The following is a 20,640-nucleotide window of genomic DNA, read 5'->3' as shown; positions in this document are numbered from 1 at the left end:
TTTATTAGACGACAGGAACATGGTCTAAAACAGAGCTTGTAGGTGCAGAGAACAGGACCCCTCAGCTGGGTCCATTGGGGGGGGGGGGGGGGCAGGGTCCATGGGGGGGGCAGTGAGTCAGACAACCACATCTGCACTTCACTCCATGTCCCCAGCCAGCCCCAAACTGAAACTCTCTCCAGCCCTTTAGCTCTCACCTTGCAGGGGGGAAGGGCCCATGCCATCAGGTGCCAGGAAACAGGGTGTTGGCCATTCTCTGTGTCCAGAGTCCTGCACACACCCGCCCTCTAGGGCTCTGCAACGATCATACACCCTTATCCCACCCCCTAGATACTTAAGAACTGCATAGGGGAAACTGAGGCACCCCCACAATATTCAGAGGAAACATTAAGAACAGTCCCGCTTCATCACAGGGACATATAGAGCCACTGGCATGGGGAAAGAATGGGGGGATCTGGTATATGGGGGAGGGGAACACAGAGGCCCTGCCATGGGGCAGATTCCCTTGCTAACCTGTTCCAGTACTCAGCTCCCCTTAGAGTTAGCAAGTTGGTCCTAATATCCACCTTCAGTCTCACCTGCTGTGGATTAACCGCCGCTTCTCGTCCTACCTTCGCTGGGCAAGGAGAACAGCCGACCCCCGGCCGCGTTAGAACAGCCCTGGGCCTCTTTAAGGACTGTCATCAGGGCCCTGCTTTGTCACCTTTTTGCTTTGCAGCCGGTGTGTCCCCACGGGAAGTTTGGGGGCTGAGAAATCTGCATTTTCCAACAGCAAAACATCCCTCTGGAAAACCTCCCGTCAGCTCTGCCTAGAATCACAACCGCAGCTCGGTGCCTCCAGCCCTCCCCTGCTTACCCTTACTTTGGGCAGGGGGAGGAAATGGTTAGTCTCCAGAGGTCCTGCTGGTGAGCAGCGTATTGCCTGCAGCCTGCTGACAGGAGCCATTTGTGCACCAGGCAAAGGGGCGCAGGGGAACTGGGACACTGTCCAGCCCCTGGCCTGCGTTACGCGTACTTTGGCGCCAATCAGGGCGGCGATCGGTTCTGGAGCTTCCCAAAAAGGGCCCCTTGTTTACGGCATGGAGTCCAGGATCAGCTCTTTCCTGCCAGAGTGAGAGCCAGCTGCAGAGCCGGATGGAGGGTGAGCCGGAGCCAGGATGGGATTGGGGAAGGGGATTTGCCCTGGCTGGGTCTCTCTGGGGAGCGTGGCGGGTTGCTGGGGTGGGGGCTGTCAGTTAGTGGCAGGGTCAGATGGAGCTGGGAGTTCAGGGGCAGGAGGGACTTGCGTACAGCACACACTCTGATACACACACGCACTCAAATACCCCATAAACAGACACACACGTTGCCCCTTCTGACCTCAGCGGCTAGTCAAAGTAGGGGGCTCGGGGGATGTCCCAGCTGGAGGCAGAAATCGGGGCTAGCCAGGGATCGGCTTTGACACAGTTTTGTTTATTAGCAAGCAGAGTACAAAGCCCCGTGTTTCTGCACCCAGATCACCCCGGTGTGGATGCGTTAGGATTCTCCTGTCGACCTAGCTACCACATCTCATAGGGATGGATTCAGTACAGCGCTGGAAACCCCCACCACCGACGAGGGTCTGCACGAGAGTGCTGCAGCCGTGCGGCTGTACCGTAGACACACTGCTTGTGTGTGAGCTCAGTGTCTGGGTGTTCTCACACACAGCCCTGCCCAAAACAATACCCAGCCCCAAAACTCTGTCTGTCTGTGTGTGTGTGTCACACGCACCTTTTGTCTTTACTGGGGATTATGTTTACAGCTATGTTAATGGGAGGGTGAGTTCACACCTGTCAACCTGACTAGGGTTTTAACCCAAATTATAGAGAGGTTTCACCCAGCTCATAACACACACACACACACACACAGACTCACAACAACAATGGACACAAACACACAGTCACACTCCTGCCACACTCACATATACACACATGTTCACACACACACACTCAGAGACAGACACACACAAGAGAAACACACATTCACACACAATCTCTCTCACACCCACCCACTGAAGCACACTTACAGACACATCAAGCTGGCAACCATAGAGATGCAACAGGGACACATGGACAGTCCCACACAGTAAGACACACAGAGGGTCACATGCACACACAGACAAACTGACAGTCCCATGCACAGACAATCAGACACACAGAGAGTCCCATGCACACACAGAAACACGGACAGTCCCCCACACACAGACAGTCAGACACACAGAGAGTCCCATGCACACACAGACAGTCCCCCCCACACAGACAGTCAGACACACAGAGAGTCCCATGCACACACGGACAGTCCCCCCCACACAGACAGTCAGACACACAGAGTCACATGCACACAAGGACAGTTCCACCAGACAGTCAGACACACAGAGTCACGTGCACACAAGTTTCAGAGTAGCAGCCGTGTTAGTCTGTATTCGCAAAAAGAACAGGAGGACTTGTGGCACCTTAGAGACTAACCAATTTATTTGAGCATAAGCTTTCGTGAGCTACAGCTCACTTCATCGGATGCATAAAAGTAGAAAATGCAGTGAGGATGTTTTTATACACACAGATCATGAAAAAATGGGTGTTTATCACTTCAAAAGGTTTTCTCTCCCCCCACCCCACTCTCCTGCTGGTTATAGCTTATCTAAAGTGATCACTCTCCTTACAATGTAAGGATAAGCTATTACCAGCAGGAGAGTGGGGTGGGGGGAGAGAAAACCTGGATTTGTGCTGGAAATGGCCCACCTTGATTATCATACACATTGTAAGGAGAAAGAAAAGGAGTACTTGTGGCACCTTAGAGACTAACCAATTTATTTGAGCATGAGCTTTCGTGAGCTACAGCTCACTTCATCATAACCTGTCATTGTAAGGAGAGTGATCACTTTAGATAAGCTATTATCAGCAGGAGAGTGGGGTGGGGGGGGAGAGAAAACCTTTTGAAGTGATAAACACCCATTTTTTCATGATCTGTGTGTATAAAAACATCCTCACTGCATTTTCCACTTTTATGCATCCGATGAAGTGAGCTGTAGCTCACGAAAGCTTATGCTCAAATAAATTGATGCACACAAGGACAGTCCCACCAGACAGTCAGACACATAGAGAGTCACATGCACATACAAACAGTCACACACACACACACACTCTCTCTCTCTGTCCATTGTGGAAGCTCAATGGCTCAGAATCTGGGCTCCTTACTGGGGCTGGGGCTCTGGATATAACCACAGTGTTTTGGGGGATACCCCCCCCGCAACCTGTATCAGCCCTGGCCTGTGCATCTCTCCTGACTCCCAGGTCCTCTCCCCTTTTTAGACCAGCTCCCTTCCTGTCATAGCCATCTCCGCTGGGGCCCCCTACTGAGCCCCCTGCAGCACGGCCTACTGGGGGGGTCTACCTCCTGCCCACTCCAGCTCCAGGTGGGGCTGCTAGTTAGGTGGCTCTGTTTTAGCTCATCTCTGCTCAGTTCATGGGATCCCTCAGCCGGGGCTCTGCTCTTTACCAGGCAAGAAAAATGGCACAAAACTCCATGCTCAGCCAGAACCAACCTCAGCCCTGCCTCTCACACCCTCTCTGTACCCAGACCGGCGGGTTCTTCACTACCATGGAGGTTTCCAGTGGAACCCAACCTGGGCCACGGGGGAAGTTGGGAGACACACCGGAGTCCACAGCATCTCCTGCTGCTCACTGGAGCGATGCCGATGTGGAGGGCTAGAGCTAGGGTGATGATAACATGAGCTGGGTGGAGGTGGAGTGTTATGAATGGATCATCACCCCATTCCCTCCTGGCAGAAAAAGAAGATCTTGAATTTTTCCCACACTTTGATTAGACTGAGACTCTTCCCAGGCTGCGCCTCACTGAATTCTCGTTCACTGAGAAGCTGGTTTGTTCAGCTCTGAAATTCTGCTATGATGTTGGTGTGAGAGGTGGGATACTGGTAATCAAGGTGAGATATTGGTGTGAGAGGTGGGAAAGTGGTGTGAGTGATGGGAAAGTGGCATCAGGCATGAGATATTGGTGTTAGCTATGGGATATTGGTATTCGATGTGAGATACTGCTGTGAGAGGTGGGAAATTATTGTGAAAGGTGGGATACTGGGGTCAGTCATGGGATACTGGGGTCAGCTGTGGGATATTGGTGTCAGTCGTGGGATACTGGTGTGAGAGCTGTGAAACAGATCTGACATGTGGGACACTGGCGTCAGTGGTGTGAAAGGTGGGATACTGGTGTTAATACAGGTGTCGGTGGGATATTGGTGTTAATACTGGTGTCAGTGGTGGGATACTGATATGAATGGTGAGAAACTGGTGTTAGCAGTGGGATCTTGGTGTTAGTAGGGGGATACTGGGTGAGAGGTGGGAAATTGGTTTTAGAAATGGGATATCGGTGTCAGCCAAAGGAACAACTATCCCATCGCTCCACTGCCACATGGAGGGAAGGGCCACGTTCCATGGGGCACAGACTGTGTGAGCCATGCTTGGTTCAGTAGAGCCCCCTGCTGCGCGTGAAACTGATGGCAATATTAAAGGGGTGAATGAGGGTGATATTAACATGGGGGTGATTGGGCACCACAAGGAAAACCCTGATCTGTATCTCCCCCAGATAGGGCAAGGGGTGACCCAGATGAGCTGGGTGCGGGGGTTGTTTGTTATCCTGGGAGGGGGGTGTCTTTTACCTCCCCAATGTCCTGCCAGCACAAAGAAAGCCCAGCTGTTATCTCAGCAGGGTTCTGCTATGGCCACCACCATGACAGCCAGCTCAGCCAGCCCCATCACCATCATCAACAGCTTCATCACCCAGCCCCACACGGCCAGCGCTGCCATCTCAGCCAAACCGCAGCCCCTGGAGAAGTTCTACAAGGGGGAGCCGCTGGCCCTGGGGGTGAGTATCCTGTGCACTGGGGCGGCTTCCCCACCCACCTGGGACAATCAGCCAATGAGAGCTTGTTCTGATGATGTCGTGGTTTGAAGGTGGTGTCCCATTGGCCAAAGGATGCTAGGGGGTGGAATTCCAGAAGACTCCCCCCTCCAGCTCTTAGGATAAACTGGGTGGGTGTTTATGTGACCCAGCCCCATCCTCTTGCTGCCCCCATGTTTGCCCGAACGTGGGCCTTGTGCCAGGGAGGAGCCTGGCCTGGTTACCCCAGACACGCCAGCATCGTTCTTGCAGAGAATGCAGCCGGCTGGGGCCAGCATAATCCCCTGACAGTGGGCACCGATTCCTCCTGCACCTGCCAGACCGTGGGGTGCTGGTATGGCAGGCAGTGCTGGCGCGTCCCCCGACCGTTGCTTTCCAAGCCCAGAACCCCCCAGGCCAACCTGCATCCAGCCTGTCTGTATTTCAGCATGGCTGACTTCCCTGGTGGGAGCCATGGGATGGTGGCTTCTGTTGGGATCATAATTCCCAAATTTTTGTGGTGATAAACCATAGAAACATTAGATTTGCCTCCCTGATGGCCTGGATCAGACCCTTGGGACCATCTAGCCTGGTAACCTGTCCCCTCCCTGATGACCCAGATCAGACGCATGGGCCCTTAGGCCTGGTATCACATCCCCTCCCTGCCACCCTGGATCCGACCCACGAGCCCATCTAGCCTGGTATCACATCCCCTCCCTGCCACCCTGGATCAGACCCATGGCCCCAGCCAGCCCAGTACCCTTCCCAACTCTCCCTGCTGTGTCAGATCTGATCAATGGGCCTACTTACTCCTTCCCTACCATAAACTCCTAGTGTGCCCCTTGGGCAACTCCCTTAATCTTCCTCTGTGCCTCAGTTTCTCTACCTCTACAATAGCGATAACAACACATTTGTGCCTCCCAGGGTGTGGGGGTGGGGAGGATCAGTGCATTAGACTAAGACTATCAGAGGCTATGGTGATGGCAGGGCCGTCCCTAGAGGGGTGCAGGCCCAGGATATACGTGCCAAGTTTCTTATCAGACCCCGTCCAGGCCCCACCCCCCACTACACCCCTTCCCCTAATGCCCCACCCCGCCTCTGCTCCTACCCTGCCCAGTTCCACCCCCTCCCACGAGCATGCTGTGCCCTCGCTCCTCTCCCCTCCCTCCCAGCGCCTCCTGATGCTGCAAAAAACTTCTGATCCATGGCAGGCAGTAGGCGCTGACTGGCAGGGCCCACTGGCAGGCAGGAGGTGGTAGGGGAAGGGAGAGGTTCTGGTGGTGGGGGTCCTCCTCGCCTCCCCCCCACTTGCCGCTCACCTCCCTATTTGCCTCCTCACCCCACTCGCTCGCCCGCCCACCCCCCGCCTCACCTCTCCGCCCATGCGGGGGCCCCCAAAGTGTGGGGGCCGGAGCAGCGGCTCCGATTCGCCGTACCCAAGGGATGGCTCTGGATGATGGGCACCAGATAAATACCCAAGACAGAGGGACCTGTTAGGAGCCCCAAGGGGAAAGCGACCCCCAGTGAGCTCGGAGTGCAGTGATGAAATTCTTGGCTTCACTTCCTGGTAGATCACCCAGATCCTAGTTGGAGCCGTGCAGGTCGCTGTCGGGATGGTGATGGCTGTGGTCAACTCCTATTTGTGGATATTGGCATTGACTGTGCACGTCCCGCTATGGAGTGGGTTGCTGGTAAGTCTCCACCCCACCCCGCCCTCTGCCATCGGGTCACGTGTAGGAGCAGGGAAGGATTGGAGCATGCTCAGTGCAGACAGATCCTTTGGAGAATCTAGCTGCCAAATTCTAACACATCTCTATGGAGCATGTGCAAACAGAAATTTTTCAAATGCTTATAATTTGGCCAAATTTGAGTGGACTTTTTATTGAACAGCAAAAGGCACATCCCTGTCCCCAGGGTGACCTCCTCCCCCGCCACATTTCCAGGCCCTGCTCCAAAGCATGCAGGCCCTACAGCTTCTCAGTGAAACAGTTGTAAGAATTATTCTTACCATGGGCAAAACAACATACTTTCCCCTAGCCTCATCCTCAGCAATGGCTGAATGATTTGAACTGAAATTTATCCACAAAATCAAGCCTGCAGCAGACCGCGAATGGGAAATTTCAGCCCTAATAGTTAATGCTTGGCAAAGTTATCAGCACGTGAAAGTAGGATCTTATAAGGATGTGTCGGGCAACATTACCTCTAGGTGGCGCTAGCAGCAGACCCTACAATAGGATACGTGGGGCTCTAATCCCACCAGGCAGCTCGCCAGGGCTCGGGAGAGAAATATACAGACGCTCAGGGTCAGGCTGTGGGTGGATCAGCAGAGATGGTGGCTCCCATGTGACCACCAGTCTTCATCCTGTCTCCTGCTGGACTACCTCTCCCAAGCACACCCTAGTCTAGTATTTCCCAGCATCCACAGCACCTATCCACCCCTGCTGTGCTCCGTTAACCCTAGACACAGGCACAGCCCTGCTTCTAACCCCTTCTATCTCCCCCATACAGTACATCATCTCGGGGTCCGTCTCAGTGGCAGCTGCAAAGAATCCCAAGATACCACTGGTACGAATTGATGCCTCAGTTTCCTATCTATCTATCTGTCTGTCTCCACATACCCCCTCAATCTATCTATCTATTCCTATACACCCCTTCTATCTATCTATCTATCTATCTATCGTGACAAAGTTCCTCCTTTGCATTGGTGGGTTCTGCTCTTTCTGGCAGGTTTGCTCAGCTCAGAGGTTCACGGCAGTCCTCACTTTGGCTCCTTGTGTTAGTGGCACAAACCTGTCGTTCACTCCGCTAACCTCATCACTGGCCAGCATGGGGAAAAGGAGGAGAACAATCCCCGCAGTCTCTGCTGGCCCACCTAATGGGTTGGGGGATAGGCCAGAGACCTTCCCCTCAGGTGGGACCCACACAGTCCAGATCAACTCCTCTTATATCAAATAGGGAGTTGGGGGGATGGGAGGAACCTGGGCCTGCCCTCTACTCCAGGTTCCAGCCCAGGACCCTGTGGATTGCAGCGTCTATAGTGTCTCCTGTAAGAGCTGCGTGACAGCTACAACTCCCTGGGCTACTTCCCCATGGCCTCCTCCCAACACCTTCTTTGTCCTCACCACAGGATCTTCCTCCTGATGGCTGATAACGCTTGTACTCCTCAGTCCTCCAGCAGTACGCCTTCTCACTCTCAGCTTTTTGCGCGCCTCTTGCTCCCAGCTCCTCGCACGCACGCCACAAGCTGAAGTGAGGTCCTTTTAAAAACCAGGTGCCCTGATTAGCCTGCCTGTCCTAATTGATTCTGGTAGCTTCTTAATTGGCTGCCTTAATTGGTTCCAGCAACTTCCTGATTGTTCTGGAACAGCCCATTGTCTTACTCAGGGAAAAAAGGATCTGCTTAATCCAGGGCTTAATACATCTACCTTCTATCACTCTCCTGTAGCCATCTGGCCTGACCCTGTCACACTATCTATCTACAAGAGCAGAAGCTTGAAGGGACTAAATCAGATGGATTAAGGAACAAAATGAGTTACACCTGGCAAGGAACATAAAAAGCAACAAGAAGAGGTTCTATAAATACATTAAGAGCAAGAGAAAGATGCAGCAAGTGTAGATCCACTACTTAGTGGGGAAGGAGAGCTAATAACTCATGACATCAAGAAGGCTGAGGTGTTTAATATAGGGCTGTCAATTGCAGTTAATGCAGGCAATTAACGCAGAACAAACAAACATGATTTAAAAATAGTGGCAATTAATTACAGTTTCAATAGCACCATTCAATAATAGAATATCAATTTAAATTTATTATAAATATTTTTGGATGTTTTTCTACATCTTCAAATATATTGATTTCAATTACAACACAGAATACCAAGTGTACAGTGCTCAGCTTATATTCTTATTTTTGAGTACAGATATTGCACTGGAAAAAAGGTAAACAAAAGAAATAGTATTTTTCAATTCACTTCCTACAAGTACTGTACTGTGATCTCTTTCTCGTGAAAGTGCAACTTACAAATGTTGAATTTTTTTTTTTTACATAACTACACTCCAGAACAAAACAGTGTAAAACTTTACAGCCTATAAATCCCCTCAGTCCTTGTTCAGCCAATCGCTCAGACAAACAAGTTTGTTTACATTTACGGGAGATAATGCTGCCCGCTTCTTATTTACAGTGTCACCTGAAAGTGAGAACAGGCATTCGCATGGCACTGTTGTAGGCAGCGTTGCAAGGTATTTATGTGCCAGATGCGCTAAACATTCATATGCCCCTTCGTGCGTCGACTTTTAGGCTCTAAAGTTTTACATTGTTTTGGTTCTGAGTGCGGTTATGTAAAAGAAAAAATAATAATTCTACAATTATAAATTGCACTTTCCCGATAAAGAGAGTGCACTACAGTACTTGTAGGAGGTGAATTGAAAAATGCCACTTTTATTTTTTTTTCCAGTGCAATATCTGTAATCAAAAATAAGAATATAAGGTGAGCACTGTACACTTTGTATTCTGTGTTGTAATTGAAATCAATATATTTGAAGATGTAGAAAAAATCCCAAAATGTTTATCATAAATTTAAATCCGTATTCTATTATTGTTTAACAGTGCGATTAAAACTGCGATTAATCACAACTATTATTTTAATCTCGCGATTATTTTTGTAAATCGTTTGGCATTCCTAGTTAAATATCTACTTTTCTTCAATTTTCCCTAAAAAAGGTTAATGGTGACCAGATGCTCAACACAATTAATATTGACAACCAGGGAGAAGGAACACAAGCCAAAATAGGGAAAGAACAGGTTAAAAAAATATTCAGATAAGTTGGATGTATTCAAGTCATTAGAGCCGGATTAAATTCATCCTAGGGTACTTAAGGAACCAGCTGAATCAATCTTGCAACTGTTAGGAATTATCTTGGAGGACGGGTCAGGTCCCAGAGGACTAGAAAAGGGCAAACACAGCACCCATCTTTAACAAGGGGGGACAAGGAGGACCTGGAGAAGTATAGTCCAGTCATCCTGACTTCAATACCTGGAAAGATAGTGGAACAAATTAAATAATCAGTTTGTGAGCACCTGGAGGATAATAGGGTTACAAAGAACAGCCAGCATAGACTTATCAAAAACAAATCATGCCAAACCAACCTAATTTCTTTCTTGGACAAGGTACTCGCCTAGTGGATGGGGGGGGAAGCAGTAGATGTGATATTACTAAGGCTTTTGACACAGTCCCTCAAGACAAGCTCATGAGCAAATGAGGGAAATGAAGTCTTAATGAAATTCCTATAAGGTGGGTGCACAGCTTGTCGAAAGAGTAGTTACAAATGGTTTGCTGGGAAGCTGGGAGAGCATATCAAGTGGGATCCCGCAGTGGTTCTTCCTGGGGCCAGTACTATTCAATATGTTCTTTAATGACGTGGATGATGGAGTGGAAAGTACACTTATGAAACTTGCAGATGACACCAAGCTGGGAGGGGTTGCAAGCATTTGGGGTGACAGGATTAGAATTCAAAAAGGCCTTGACAAATTGGAGAATTGGTCTGAATTCAAAAAGTGCAAAGGAAAAATCAAATGCAGAGCTACAAGATGGGGAATAACTGGCTCGGGGATTGTACTGCTGAAAAGAAGCTGGGGTTATAGTGGATCACAAACTGAATATGCATCAAGGCTGTGATGCAGCTGAGAAAAAGGCTAATATCATCCTAGGGTATTAACAGGACGGTTGTATGTAAGGGATGGGAGGTAACTGTCCGCGCTACTTGGCCCTGGGGAGGCCTCAGCTGGCATATTTTGTCCAATTCTGGGCACCACGCTTTAGGAAAGATGTGGACAAATTGGAGAGAGGCCCGAGGAAAGCAACAAAAATGACAAAAGGTTTAGAAAAGCTGACGTCTGAGGAAAGGTGAAAAAAGCAGGCATGTATAGTGGTGAAAGGAAGTTGGAGGAGGGGCCTGATAACAGCCAAGGGGAGGTCAGGTCTGGAACAGGCTTCTCAGGGAGGTTGTGGAATCCCCATCATTGGAGGTGTTCAAGAACAGGTTGGACAAGCTTTTGTTGTCAGGGATGGTCTAGGGCTATTTGGTCCTGCCTGAGTGCAGAGAGCTGGACTTGATGACCTCTTGAGGTGCCTCCCACATCTAATCTATCTATCTATCTCTTATACCCACAATCACTCATTCTTTCCAAAGCGGTTGGAATGATTTGAACCGTACCTCAACCCAGCGTCGTGATTTAGCCCCTAAATGTTCCTGCTACAGCAATGGGAGTGAACATTATGATCACAAGAATGGGACGTCATCGTGTGGGCTATCCCCGCAGCCGGGGGTGGGGGGGGTCCCTTCCCCGAGAGGGGCTTGGCTTCATGCCATGTTGTCCGCGTGTGTCCAGCTGGGCTCTCAGCGCACCCCTCTCCCCACCCCCATCTCCCGGCCAGGTGAAAGGCAGCCTGGGAATGAACATCATCAGCTCGGTGCTGGCCGGATGTGCCATGATCCTGTACCTGATCAGCTTGATGGAATCCAGGTATCAGTCCAGGTGCGACTGGTACCCAGAGAATTGCTTCCCTTATGTGAGTACCTGGTATCACCGCATGAGGGCAGGGCTGTCAGTGCATCCATCTCCCTGCTCCCACGGGGACCAACCTGCCTCCCATTGCCACCCCTAGGGACTGCCTTAACCAGCTGGCAGGGAATGGGGCACGGGGCCTTTCCCCTCCAAGGGGCGCTGGCTCTGATGTAGCCCAGGGCGGGGACTGGCTGGCTTGCGGGGTGAGGTTGAGGGAATGGGACATGGGGCCTTTGTCCTGTAGGGAATTCAACAGTTTCCCGTTGGCAGAAGGTAACCATGGCCTGCATCATGGTTCTGTTCCTGTTCACCTTCCTGGAATTCTGCGTCTCCATCTCCACTGCGGCCTTTGGGTGCAAAACCGTCTGCCGGGACAGCTACAGCCAAGTGGTAATGATGCGTCACCATGGGGCCTGTATTAATGGCAGGGACGGTGGAGGGGAGGGGGGTCTAGTGGGTTAAAGTGTGTGTGTGGGGGGGAGGGGGAGCTGGGACTCCAGGGTTCTATACTGGGAGCACATCACTGGGGTGTTGCTGGGCTGAGAGGTGCGCTTGAGTCCTGTCCTGATAGGTTGTCCTTACCTTTTCCTCCAGTCTGTGGTCATTTACCAGAACATGGTGCCTCCAGGTGATTCAACTACTGCCACCAACACCCACACTGATGCTGTGGCCTGCACTCCTCCCCCTTACAAGGACCTCACCACCGCATGAGCTGTTAACTAGGGCAGCCACTGCCTGGATCACCAGCTCCCTACATACCGTGCCCACCTGTGCCTTGCTGGAGACCAAAGCAGCAGAGTGGGAACCGGCCGTAGCGCCTCGCTCCCGACACTGAGCCTGCTGACCCCCATGCACTGATCACACTGACCATGGAGAGAGACATGTCCCTACAGCATCACACAATCGATCTGCCGGTCTCAATGCCCTTTCCATCCTACCCCTGTGCATGGGATCTCAGCCCCAGGTCCCACCACTCTATAACATGTCCAGGCTGCCTGCAATAAAACCTTTGTCTCTAATCATCCAGCCCTCATTTCCTTCGCTCCTCTGTTCAGTGGGATCCCCTGATCCTAAGCCCCAGCCCCAGGTTGTTGGGGGGTTTATCTGGACTGTCCCTGCTGCCCCCCACTAGCAGGGCCAGTGTGTGCTGGGGCCCAGGATGAGGTGCCTGGAGCCTGAGGAGGTGGGGACAGGGAGGACGGCAGGAGTGACTGTGAGAGCAGCTTTGGTGGGAGCTGTCGGAGAGAGACAGGACATGCAACAGAAAGAGAGAGAAATTACCATAGCTGGGATAGAACTCTGGCTCCCAGCCCCTGCTGCTCTTACCTACCAGACCCCACTCCCCTCCCAGAGCTAGGATAGAACCCAGGAGTCCTGGCTCCCAGCCTCTGCTGCTCTAACTTACCAGACCCCACTCCCCTCCCAGAGCTTAGGGTAGAATCAAGGAGTCCTGGCTCCCAGCCCCCCTGCTCTAATCTGCTGTGATTCTTCCCCACTCCCCTCCCAGATCCCCCCACCCTTCAGTGACCTGGGACCTCCCCCCAAGAGAACTCAGCAGGGTGATTCCCAGAGAACCCCAGTCCCTGAGCCCACCCTCCCTCCAGCTTGCTTGGCCTCCGTTGGGCTCTGGGGCAGGAGACATCTGAGCTGGTAGCCCAGCCAAGAGCCACGAGACCCATTCTCTGAAGCCTCAGAACTTTTCACCCCAATGTCCATCACTGATGTTTCACTGTATCCCCAGGCCTGGCACCTCTGGGCCTGCTTCTGTGCTCCAAAATTTGGGTGCCCGCCCTGCCTTCATTTAGCACCAAGCTTTTAGGTTTGGTCTCATTCTCCACAAGGGACTCAGTTCTTTGGAATGGGGTGGGGCCTCGGGTAGAGAGGGGCTGGAGTACCCCCAGGGAAAACTAAAAGTCACCTTCTATGGATCTGGGCTGAGGTGGATACACACCAGTACGTGATGGACTGAGCCAGTCCATGGAGGGACCTCATGCCCAGTGTCCCAAAGTTGTGTACAAAAAACCACAAGGCAGACTTACCCTGTCTTGAACAACCCTGTCCTGGGATGGAGAACGGGATGGGCGGGGGTGGGGTTACAATCGCTGGTACGGATATGAAGCCGTAGTTAACAGTAAGAGCTGTGAGGCGCTCATTCGTCACTGGAAATTCTCCTGGTTTCCAGCCTAGTGCATCTTCCGCAAAGCTAGAGAGGGTTTTCTGTGAGTGGGCCTATCTGTTTTGCACTCAGGGGTCTGGGATCTGTGTAGAAAAAACGTCAGAGAGCTGGTTAAGTATTGGGCTTGGGTGCTGGTTCTCTGCACTAAACCCACCTCCTGACAGGGGCTCTCCAGTGCAAAAAGGCTGGAGTGGACCATGCCTATGGATTTTTCCCTAGCTCTGTGGAAAGAAGTGTGACCAGGAAGCGGATTATTTTTAAAAAATTGTCATTTTGGGAGGGCTATATATCAAAAACCCTTTAAAAAACAGGCTCCGCATTTGCGTCACAAACCTTGCCATGGCCTTTGAACCAGCATGTCAAATTTCAAGATAATCTGACTGAGCATCTGGTCTTCAGAGAGGACTGAAAACCTCTCTCTGTGCAAAAAAGGTAGGATAAGCATGTTGAAATTTTAAAAATGGGACTTTGAGGGGAGGACTGTATCTCTGGAACCCTGTGGCCAAACGACTAATTTTGCACCATAAATTTTACTCTGGTCCCTTAACGGATATAATGATTTTCAAACGAATCTGACTGCACATATGCTCTTTAGAGAGGTTTGAACTGTCAAAAAAGCACAAGAAAGTTGACATTTTAAAAATGGGTCATGGGGGGGGGGTGTTGTATCTCAGGAACCCCTTTATCAAATGACCCTAGATCTGTAACAAAAACTTCCCGCCAGTTTGGTGTGCCAATTTTCAAGAGGCTCAGACAGTGCACATGGATTTTAGAACAGTTTGGTATCCCTGTCTCTACTAAAATGTGTCAAAGTTGAAATTTTAAAAATGGGCCATTTAGAGGGCCTGTATCTCAGGAACTCCTTCATCTAATGACTCCAAATTTGCATCACAAACCCTGCCATGGACCCTGAACCAGCATATCCAATTTCAAGATAATCTGACTGAGCATGTAGGTTTCAAGAAGGATTAAAAGTCTCTGTCTCAGTGCAAAAAAAGCATGATAAGCAAGTTGAAATTTTAAATGTGTTCTTTTGGAAGGGCTGTATCTCAGGAACCCCTCTATTAAATTGCCTCAAATTTGCACTGCAAAGTATATCCCAGGCGCTGAATTGGTGTGTCAATTTTCAAGCCAATCTGCAGCTGCATGTGGATTTTAGAACAGCTTGGAAATTCCTATCTGCAAAATAGCATGACCAGAAGAGAGCTGAAACTTTAAAAATGGGTCATTTTGGGGAGCCCTGTCTCAGGAACCCTTTTATCAAACAACACTGAATTTGCACCACAAACTGCCTCCCCAGGCCCTGAATCGGTGTGCCGATTTTCTAGGTCCTTGGACCATGCATGTGGATTTTAGAACAGTTTGGATGTCCCCATCCCTGCTAAAATGCCTAAGAAAGTTGAAATTAAAAAAAGGCTCCTTTTGAGGGGCTGCATCCTGAGCACCCCTTTATCAGAGGACCCCCAATTTGCTCCACAGACTGTGCCCCAGGCTCTTGCGCATGGCCCCAGGCCCCTTCCTACCCCTGGCCCTTGAGCATGGCCCTGTCTGATTTCCCCGTGCAGCGCCGAAGGGCCGGGGCGGGAGGGAAGTGCAAGGTCCCCTGGTGAGTACTGGCTCCAGCCCCCGAGCGCGGCCCGTCCGCTTTCCCCACGCAGGCGCTGACTGGCAGGGCCAGTGGACGGGGCCATGTGCCCTGGGGCTACAGTGAAGGGCTGGGGCGGGAGGGGAAGGAGAGATGCCCCTGTGAGTACTGCCCCCTGCTGTTGAAATATGGGATAAAAGGCAATTTTCTAGTTAAATAAGGGACGTCCCTTGTAATACGGGACTGTTGGCAGCCCTAGTTTGTCTGAACTGTGCCTGTGTTTATAGGAATTTTGTGTTTATACGAACTGTGGGTAAGTGTGACCTGTGTGTTTATATGAACTCTGTGTGGGAACTGTGTGTATGTGACCTGTGTGTGTGTGTTAATATGAACCCTGTGTGTGAACTGTGCATTTGTATGAATTGTGTGTATTTATATGAATTGTGTATGTGAATTATGAGTGTGTTTATATTAACTCTGTGTGTGGATTTTGTATATTTACGAGAACTCTGCGTGTCCACCCCATGCGTGTGTTTATGTGAATGATGTGTGTTTATAAGAACTGTGTGCATGTGCTTATCTGAATTGTGTTTATATGAACTGTGTCTGTTTCTGTGTGTACTTGTGTGTTGGTGTGAACAGTGTGTTTGAGTATCAAGGTCGGGGTGTCTCTCTGGACGGAAATTCACTTTCACTCTTTCCTTTTTTTTTCATTTTCTTCTTCTCTTCCTTGTTTTCCTGAAATTCTGACTTTCTTGCACAGACAGTGTTAGGAATTAGGGTGTGGGTCGTGTGTGTGGGGGAGGAGATGGTGCATCTTTCTTCCTCTTTCCCACAGACCCACTGCGGAGTGTGCTGACAAATCCCAGTGCAAAGTGTATGGGGGTGGGGGGGGGGGGAGAGGGCGAGGGCGGTGGTGGTGGATAGAATCCAGGAACCCCAGCACCCCTGTGCTAACCCACCAGACCCCACTCCACTCCCAGAGCAGGGGAGAGAACCCAAGAGTCCTGACTCCCAGCCCTCCCTGCTTTAACCACGACACCACACTCCCCTTCCAGAGCAGGGGAGAGAACCCAGGCATCCTGGCTCCCAGCTCCCCTGGCCTGCTCTCACATCTGAGCCAGAGCCAAGTGCCTGAGGGGCACCTTTTAAATGCTGCAGTCCTGAAGCAGCTCTGGATCAGGAGGTTCTCTGGGCCCAACCCTGGTGAATCAGTCCCTCCCCCCTTCCCTTCTCCCACCCAGTACCGTGTGGAAGGGGACAGGCCCATTAGGTATCGGGCCAGAGGAACAGTAAGTCCATGGGCTCCAGGAGCCGCCATTGCCCTGTAGGCTCCCACCCACCCCCATAACCTGCTCTCCCTCTCATTTTCTCTTCTTCCTCCTATCCTGTGGTTCAGGGCCATTCCCTGTCCCCATGGACAGCCCCCTGCCACCATCCCTCTTCCCAGCCACCCTGCAGGAGTATTACAGATGGGAGCAATTGGCCTTCGGGGTGAATATCCTGTGACAGAGATAGGGATAGAACCCAGGAGTCCTGGCTCCCAGGCCCCCGACCTAAGCAGTAGACCCCCCTCTCCCCGAGTCAGGGACAGAACCCAGAAGTCCTAGCTTCCAGTGCCCCCTGCTCTGACCCACTAGACCCCACCCCCCTCTTAGAGCCAGGGATAGAACCCAGGAGTCCTGGCTCTGTTTCTGAGCCCAGATATGCTTAACAGCTGATCATCCCTAAGGAAGGCATCTCAGCGCCCCATTGTGCCATGGCAGGTCGCCCAGATTGTGATGGGGATGGTGCAGACAGGTCTCTGAGAAGTGCTGGTGCCTTTCCTGACCTACTGGAGTCTGAATGTGGAGATTTCTCTGCAGTGGATCGGTACGCGGGTATGTGCCATGGGCAACCTCTGAGGTCTCTGGCACCCCTAGAGGGGAAAAGGTCCCATGCCCCATTCCCCACCCCTCTGAGCCAGTGAGTCCTGGACCTGGGGCTGGATCAGAGCTGGCGCCCCCTAGTGGGTGTAATCTGTCTCTTGTACCCTACAGTACATTGCTTCTGGATCCCTCTCCATGGTGACTGTCAGGACCCCTGTCTCTCGCTGGGGAGGCATGCTGGAGTTTGCGGGGGCTGGTGTGGGGCGGCTGGCCAGCCGGGGAGGGAGCTGGGCAGTGTACAAGAGGAGCTGTTGCTGAGTTTTGCACAGCTGCCTGGCGGTGTTTTTCTGCAAATTGATTTATGGCTGTTTGCACCTAACCATAAACTTTTATCTTAAACAAATAGTTGCCTGGCTTCCATGCTGATGAAAGTCCTGGCAGGTGTGAAGGGCCCCTGAGGTGGCTAGAAGTGCTCCAGGTGTAGGTGCCACAAGTCCTCCTTTTTTTTTTTGCGGATACAGACTAACACGGCTGCTACTCTGAAACCTTTATTTCTTATATAGGTACCTGGCTCCAACTACCAGCCCCCACTTCCTTCCCAGATCTGGAGCTAGAACCAGGTGTTCTACTCCCAGCCAAAGTGGGCATCTGATGGAGGTCTATACACTCATGTGTGGTGTGGGGGAAGTGGAATAGGGAAGTGTTATTTATCCATTAATGTAAAACAAGAACTAGGGGTCACCCGATGACATTAATAGGCAGCAGGTTTAAAGCAAACAAAAGGAAGTATTTCTTCGCACAATGAGCATGTAACAGTGCAGGACTCACCCCTGCAGCGCCTCCTGCTGGTCTCTCAGGGAATTAGCTCTTCCAGCCTCCAGAGCGCCCTCTGCAGGCCAATGTCCAGCTTGCCACTGGCCCCCATGTCCCTCCCAGACCCCAGGGCTCCTTTTACCCAGGGTGCTGCCCCCTGGCAGTACCCCCACAGTCTCTGGGTCTCCCCTCCCCAGGGAACCCCCACCCACTATCCCCACCTTGCCTCAGTCTTTGGCTACTGCCAGTCACCATTGAACCCCCGCACACTGGGGCGGACTGCAGTGTATAAGCCAATCATCACAGGCAAGGCGGGTTTGGACCTGCTGCCTCTGGCTGCCCCCTGCAACCCCAGTACCTATCTTAGGCCTCCCAGCTCCTCTGGCCTTCCCCAGCCCTGCTTCACCTCAGGTACCCAGGTACACTCCCCAGCAGCCAGGCCCTTCTCCCTCTAAAGGCAGAGAGAGACTCTCTCTGCTCCTGGCCCACTGCCCTCTTATAAGGGCCAGCTGAGCCCTGACTGGGGCGTGGCCACAGCTGAGCCTGCTTCCCCCAGCCAGCCTGGGAAGTGCTTGCTCCCAGCGCAGCAAGTCCGAGTGCTTTAAAGCGCTAGTGTAGACAGGCTCCGAGCACTGGGCCCCTCGTGGAGGCGGAATACCAGGAGCGCTGGGAGAGCTCCCGCCCAGCGCTCGCGCGCGACTACTTCAAAGCGCTGCCACGGGAGTGTTCTCATGACAGCGCTTTGAAGTTTCCAGCGTAGCCAGGCCCTTTGCGATTTTCAGCTTTTAGCAAGCTGGGCAAAAATGCTGTCCCACCACACGTGATTTCAGCTCTAATTTAACGAGAAGTACTTATGGTACCTTAGAGACTAACAAATTTATTAGTCTCTAAGATGCCATAAGTACTTCTCGTTCTTTTTTCTGATACGGACTAACATGGCTACCACTCTGAAACAGCTCTCATTTGAGCACTTAAAATAAGAAAAAGCTCCTAATAGAGCCGACTTAGCTTTATTTTTGAACAGCTGGGAGGAAGAAGCTAAACCAGACTGGGGACCCTCAGGCAGAGTCTACACCTCCTGGCTGGGGCGAGACAGGATACCTTCCCCTTCCCCTTCCCCGTCCCTGTCCTTGTCCTTGTCCCTCCCCAACTGCAACTTTCACAGGGCTCTGGCATTCGAGCTCCTAGCTTAGGGAGTTGCTTTCCGCTGAGGGTGACCCCCTCATTTGGGACAGTTCTGCTCTCCTTTATTCATACAATAAAGACAACAACATTGATAACAGCATTTCATTCCCCCTGCATTCAGTACTAAAGTGATTTGTAACCCAACACCAGCCAAAGTCGATCACTTTGATACCTACGCAGAGTAGGTGTGTTCATGTAGATACAGTTTGCTCCTGAAGTCTTTCCCCCTCCCAGCTAGCTGTCAGGGGAGAGCTCATTCAGACCCTGCTTACATAACTCTATGGACTCTGGCCGCTAGGCCACACAGCCCCGCCCCGCAGGGCAACTCTACTGACTCTGGCAACTCGACTTCACTGCGCTGTGAAGTCAGGATAACTCTATGGACTCTGGCCGCTAGGCCTCACTGCCCTGAGAGCCTGGAGTATTTCTATTGACTGTGGCTGCTAGGCCACATTGCCCTGCGAACTAGGGTAACTCTATGGACTCTGGCCGCTAGGTCTCACTGCCTAGCGAGCCCGGAGTAGCTCCATTGACGTTGGCCACTCGGCCTCGCTGCCCTAGGGTAATTCTATGGATTCTGGATGTTAGGTCTTGCTGCCCTGTGGAGAAGGGCTACTCCACTGACTTGGGCCATGAGGCCCTACGGACAGGGTTGCCAGGTGTCCAGTTTTTGACCGGAACACCCAGTGAAAAAGGATCCTGGTGGCTCCAGTCAGCACCACTGACCGGGCCGTTAAAAGTCTGGTCGGCAGGCAGGAAACCTGCCTTAGCCCTGCTGCGCCACCAACGGGGAGTCGCCTGAGGTAAGCGCCACCCGACTGGAGCCTGCACCCTGAGCCCCCTCCTGCACCCCAACCCTCTGCCCCAGGTCTGCACCCCCTCCTGGACCCCAACTCCTTCCCAGACACTGCTCCCCCACCTGCACCCCTACCCCAGCCCTGAGCCCCCTTCTGCACCCAAACTCCCTCTTGGAGCCTGCACCCCAACCCCTGAGCCCTCTCCCGCATTCCACACGCCATGGCCTCAGCCCAGAGCACCCCCCTGTGTCCCAAACCCCTCATTCCCGGCCCCACCCTAGAGCCCACACCCCCAGCTGGAGCCCTCACCCCCTCCTGCCCCCAACTCTCTGCCCCAGCCCAGAGCCCTCTCCTGCACCCTGAAACCCTCATTTCTGGCCCCACCCTGCAGCCCGCAACCCTATCCAGAGCCCTCACCCCCTCCCACACCCCAACCCCCTCCCATACACCAACCCCCTGCCCCAGCCCAGTGAAAGTGAGTGAGGTTGGGGGAGAGCGAGCAACTGAGGGAGTGGGACTGGAGTGAGTCGGGGTGGGGCCTAGAGAAGGGGCAGGGCAGGGACCAGACCTCGGGGAAGGGGCAGGGCAGGGGGCAGGGCAAGGGTGTTCAGTTTTGTGCAAATAGAAAGTTGGCAACCCTACATTGATTTAGTCCTTAGGTCTCACTGCCTAGAGACAGAGGGCAGCTCGAAGGACAAGGTGAACTCACCCCGCAGTGGACGGGGTCCCCCCACCCTGTCATGGTC

The 20,640-nt window shown here is 52.1% G+C and overlaps 1 protein-coding gene across 11 annotated transcripts; it reads left to right on the top strand.

The window, feature by feature from the left end:
* The first annotated feature begins 623 nt into the window (after positions 1-623).
* LOC102943164 (membrane-spanning 4-domains subfamily A member 4A) lies at positions 624-12,489 on the top strand. Of its 11 annotated transcripts, none has more exons than XM_037882710.2 (8): positions 624-1,141; positions 3,842-3,958; positions 4,735-4,893; positions 6,480-6,599; positions 7,417-7,473; positions 11,340-11,474; positions 11,741-11,860; positions 12,065-12,489. In XM_037882710.2, the coding sequence occupies exons 3-8, from the start codon at positions 4,747-4,749 to the stop codon at positions 12,179-12,181; spliced, it is 696 nt and encodes a 231-aa protein (XP_037738638.1). In that variant the 5' UTR covers positions 624-1,141; positions 3,842-3,958; positions 4,735-4,746; the 3' UTR covers positions 12,182-12,489. The 11 variants fall into 11 exon arrangements, with proteins under 11 accessions (XP_037738638.1, XP_037738637.1, XP_037738639.1 ...); XM_037882709.2 differs by having other exon boundaries at positions 3,804-3,958; XM_037882708.2 differs by having other exon boundaries at positions 625-1,141; positions 4,707-4,893.
* The last annotated feature ends 8,151 nt before the right edge of the window (positions 12,490-20,640 follow it).

This window comes from Chelonia mydas, chromosome 24 (genome assembly GCF_015237465.2).
Source record: "Chelonia mydas isolate rCheMyd1 chromosome 24, rCheMyd1.pri.v2, whole genome shotgun sequence".
In the NCBI taxonomy this organism is placed as follows: Eukaryota; Metazoa; Chordata; order Testudines; family Cheloniidae; genus Chelonia; species Chelonia mydas.
Note: the sequence above shows the minus strand (reverse complement) of the source record. Positions and strands in the feature narration are given on the sequence as shown.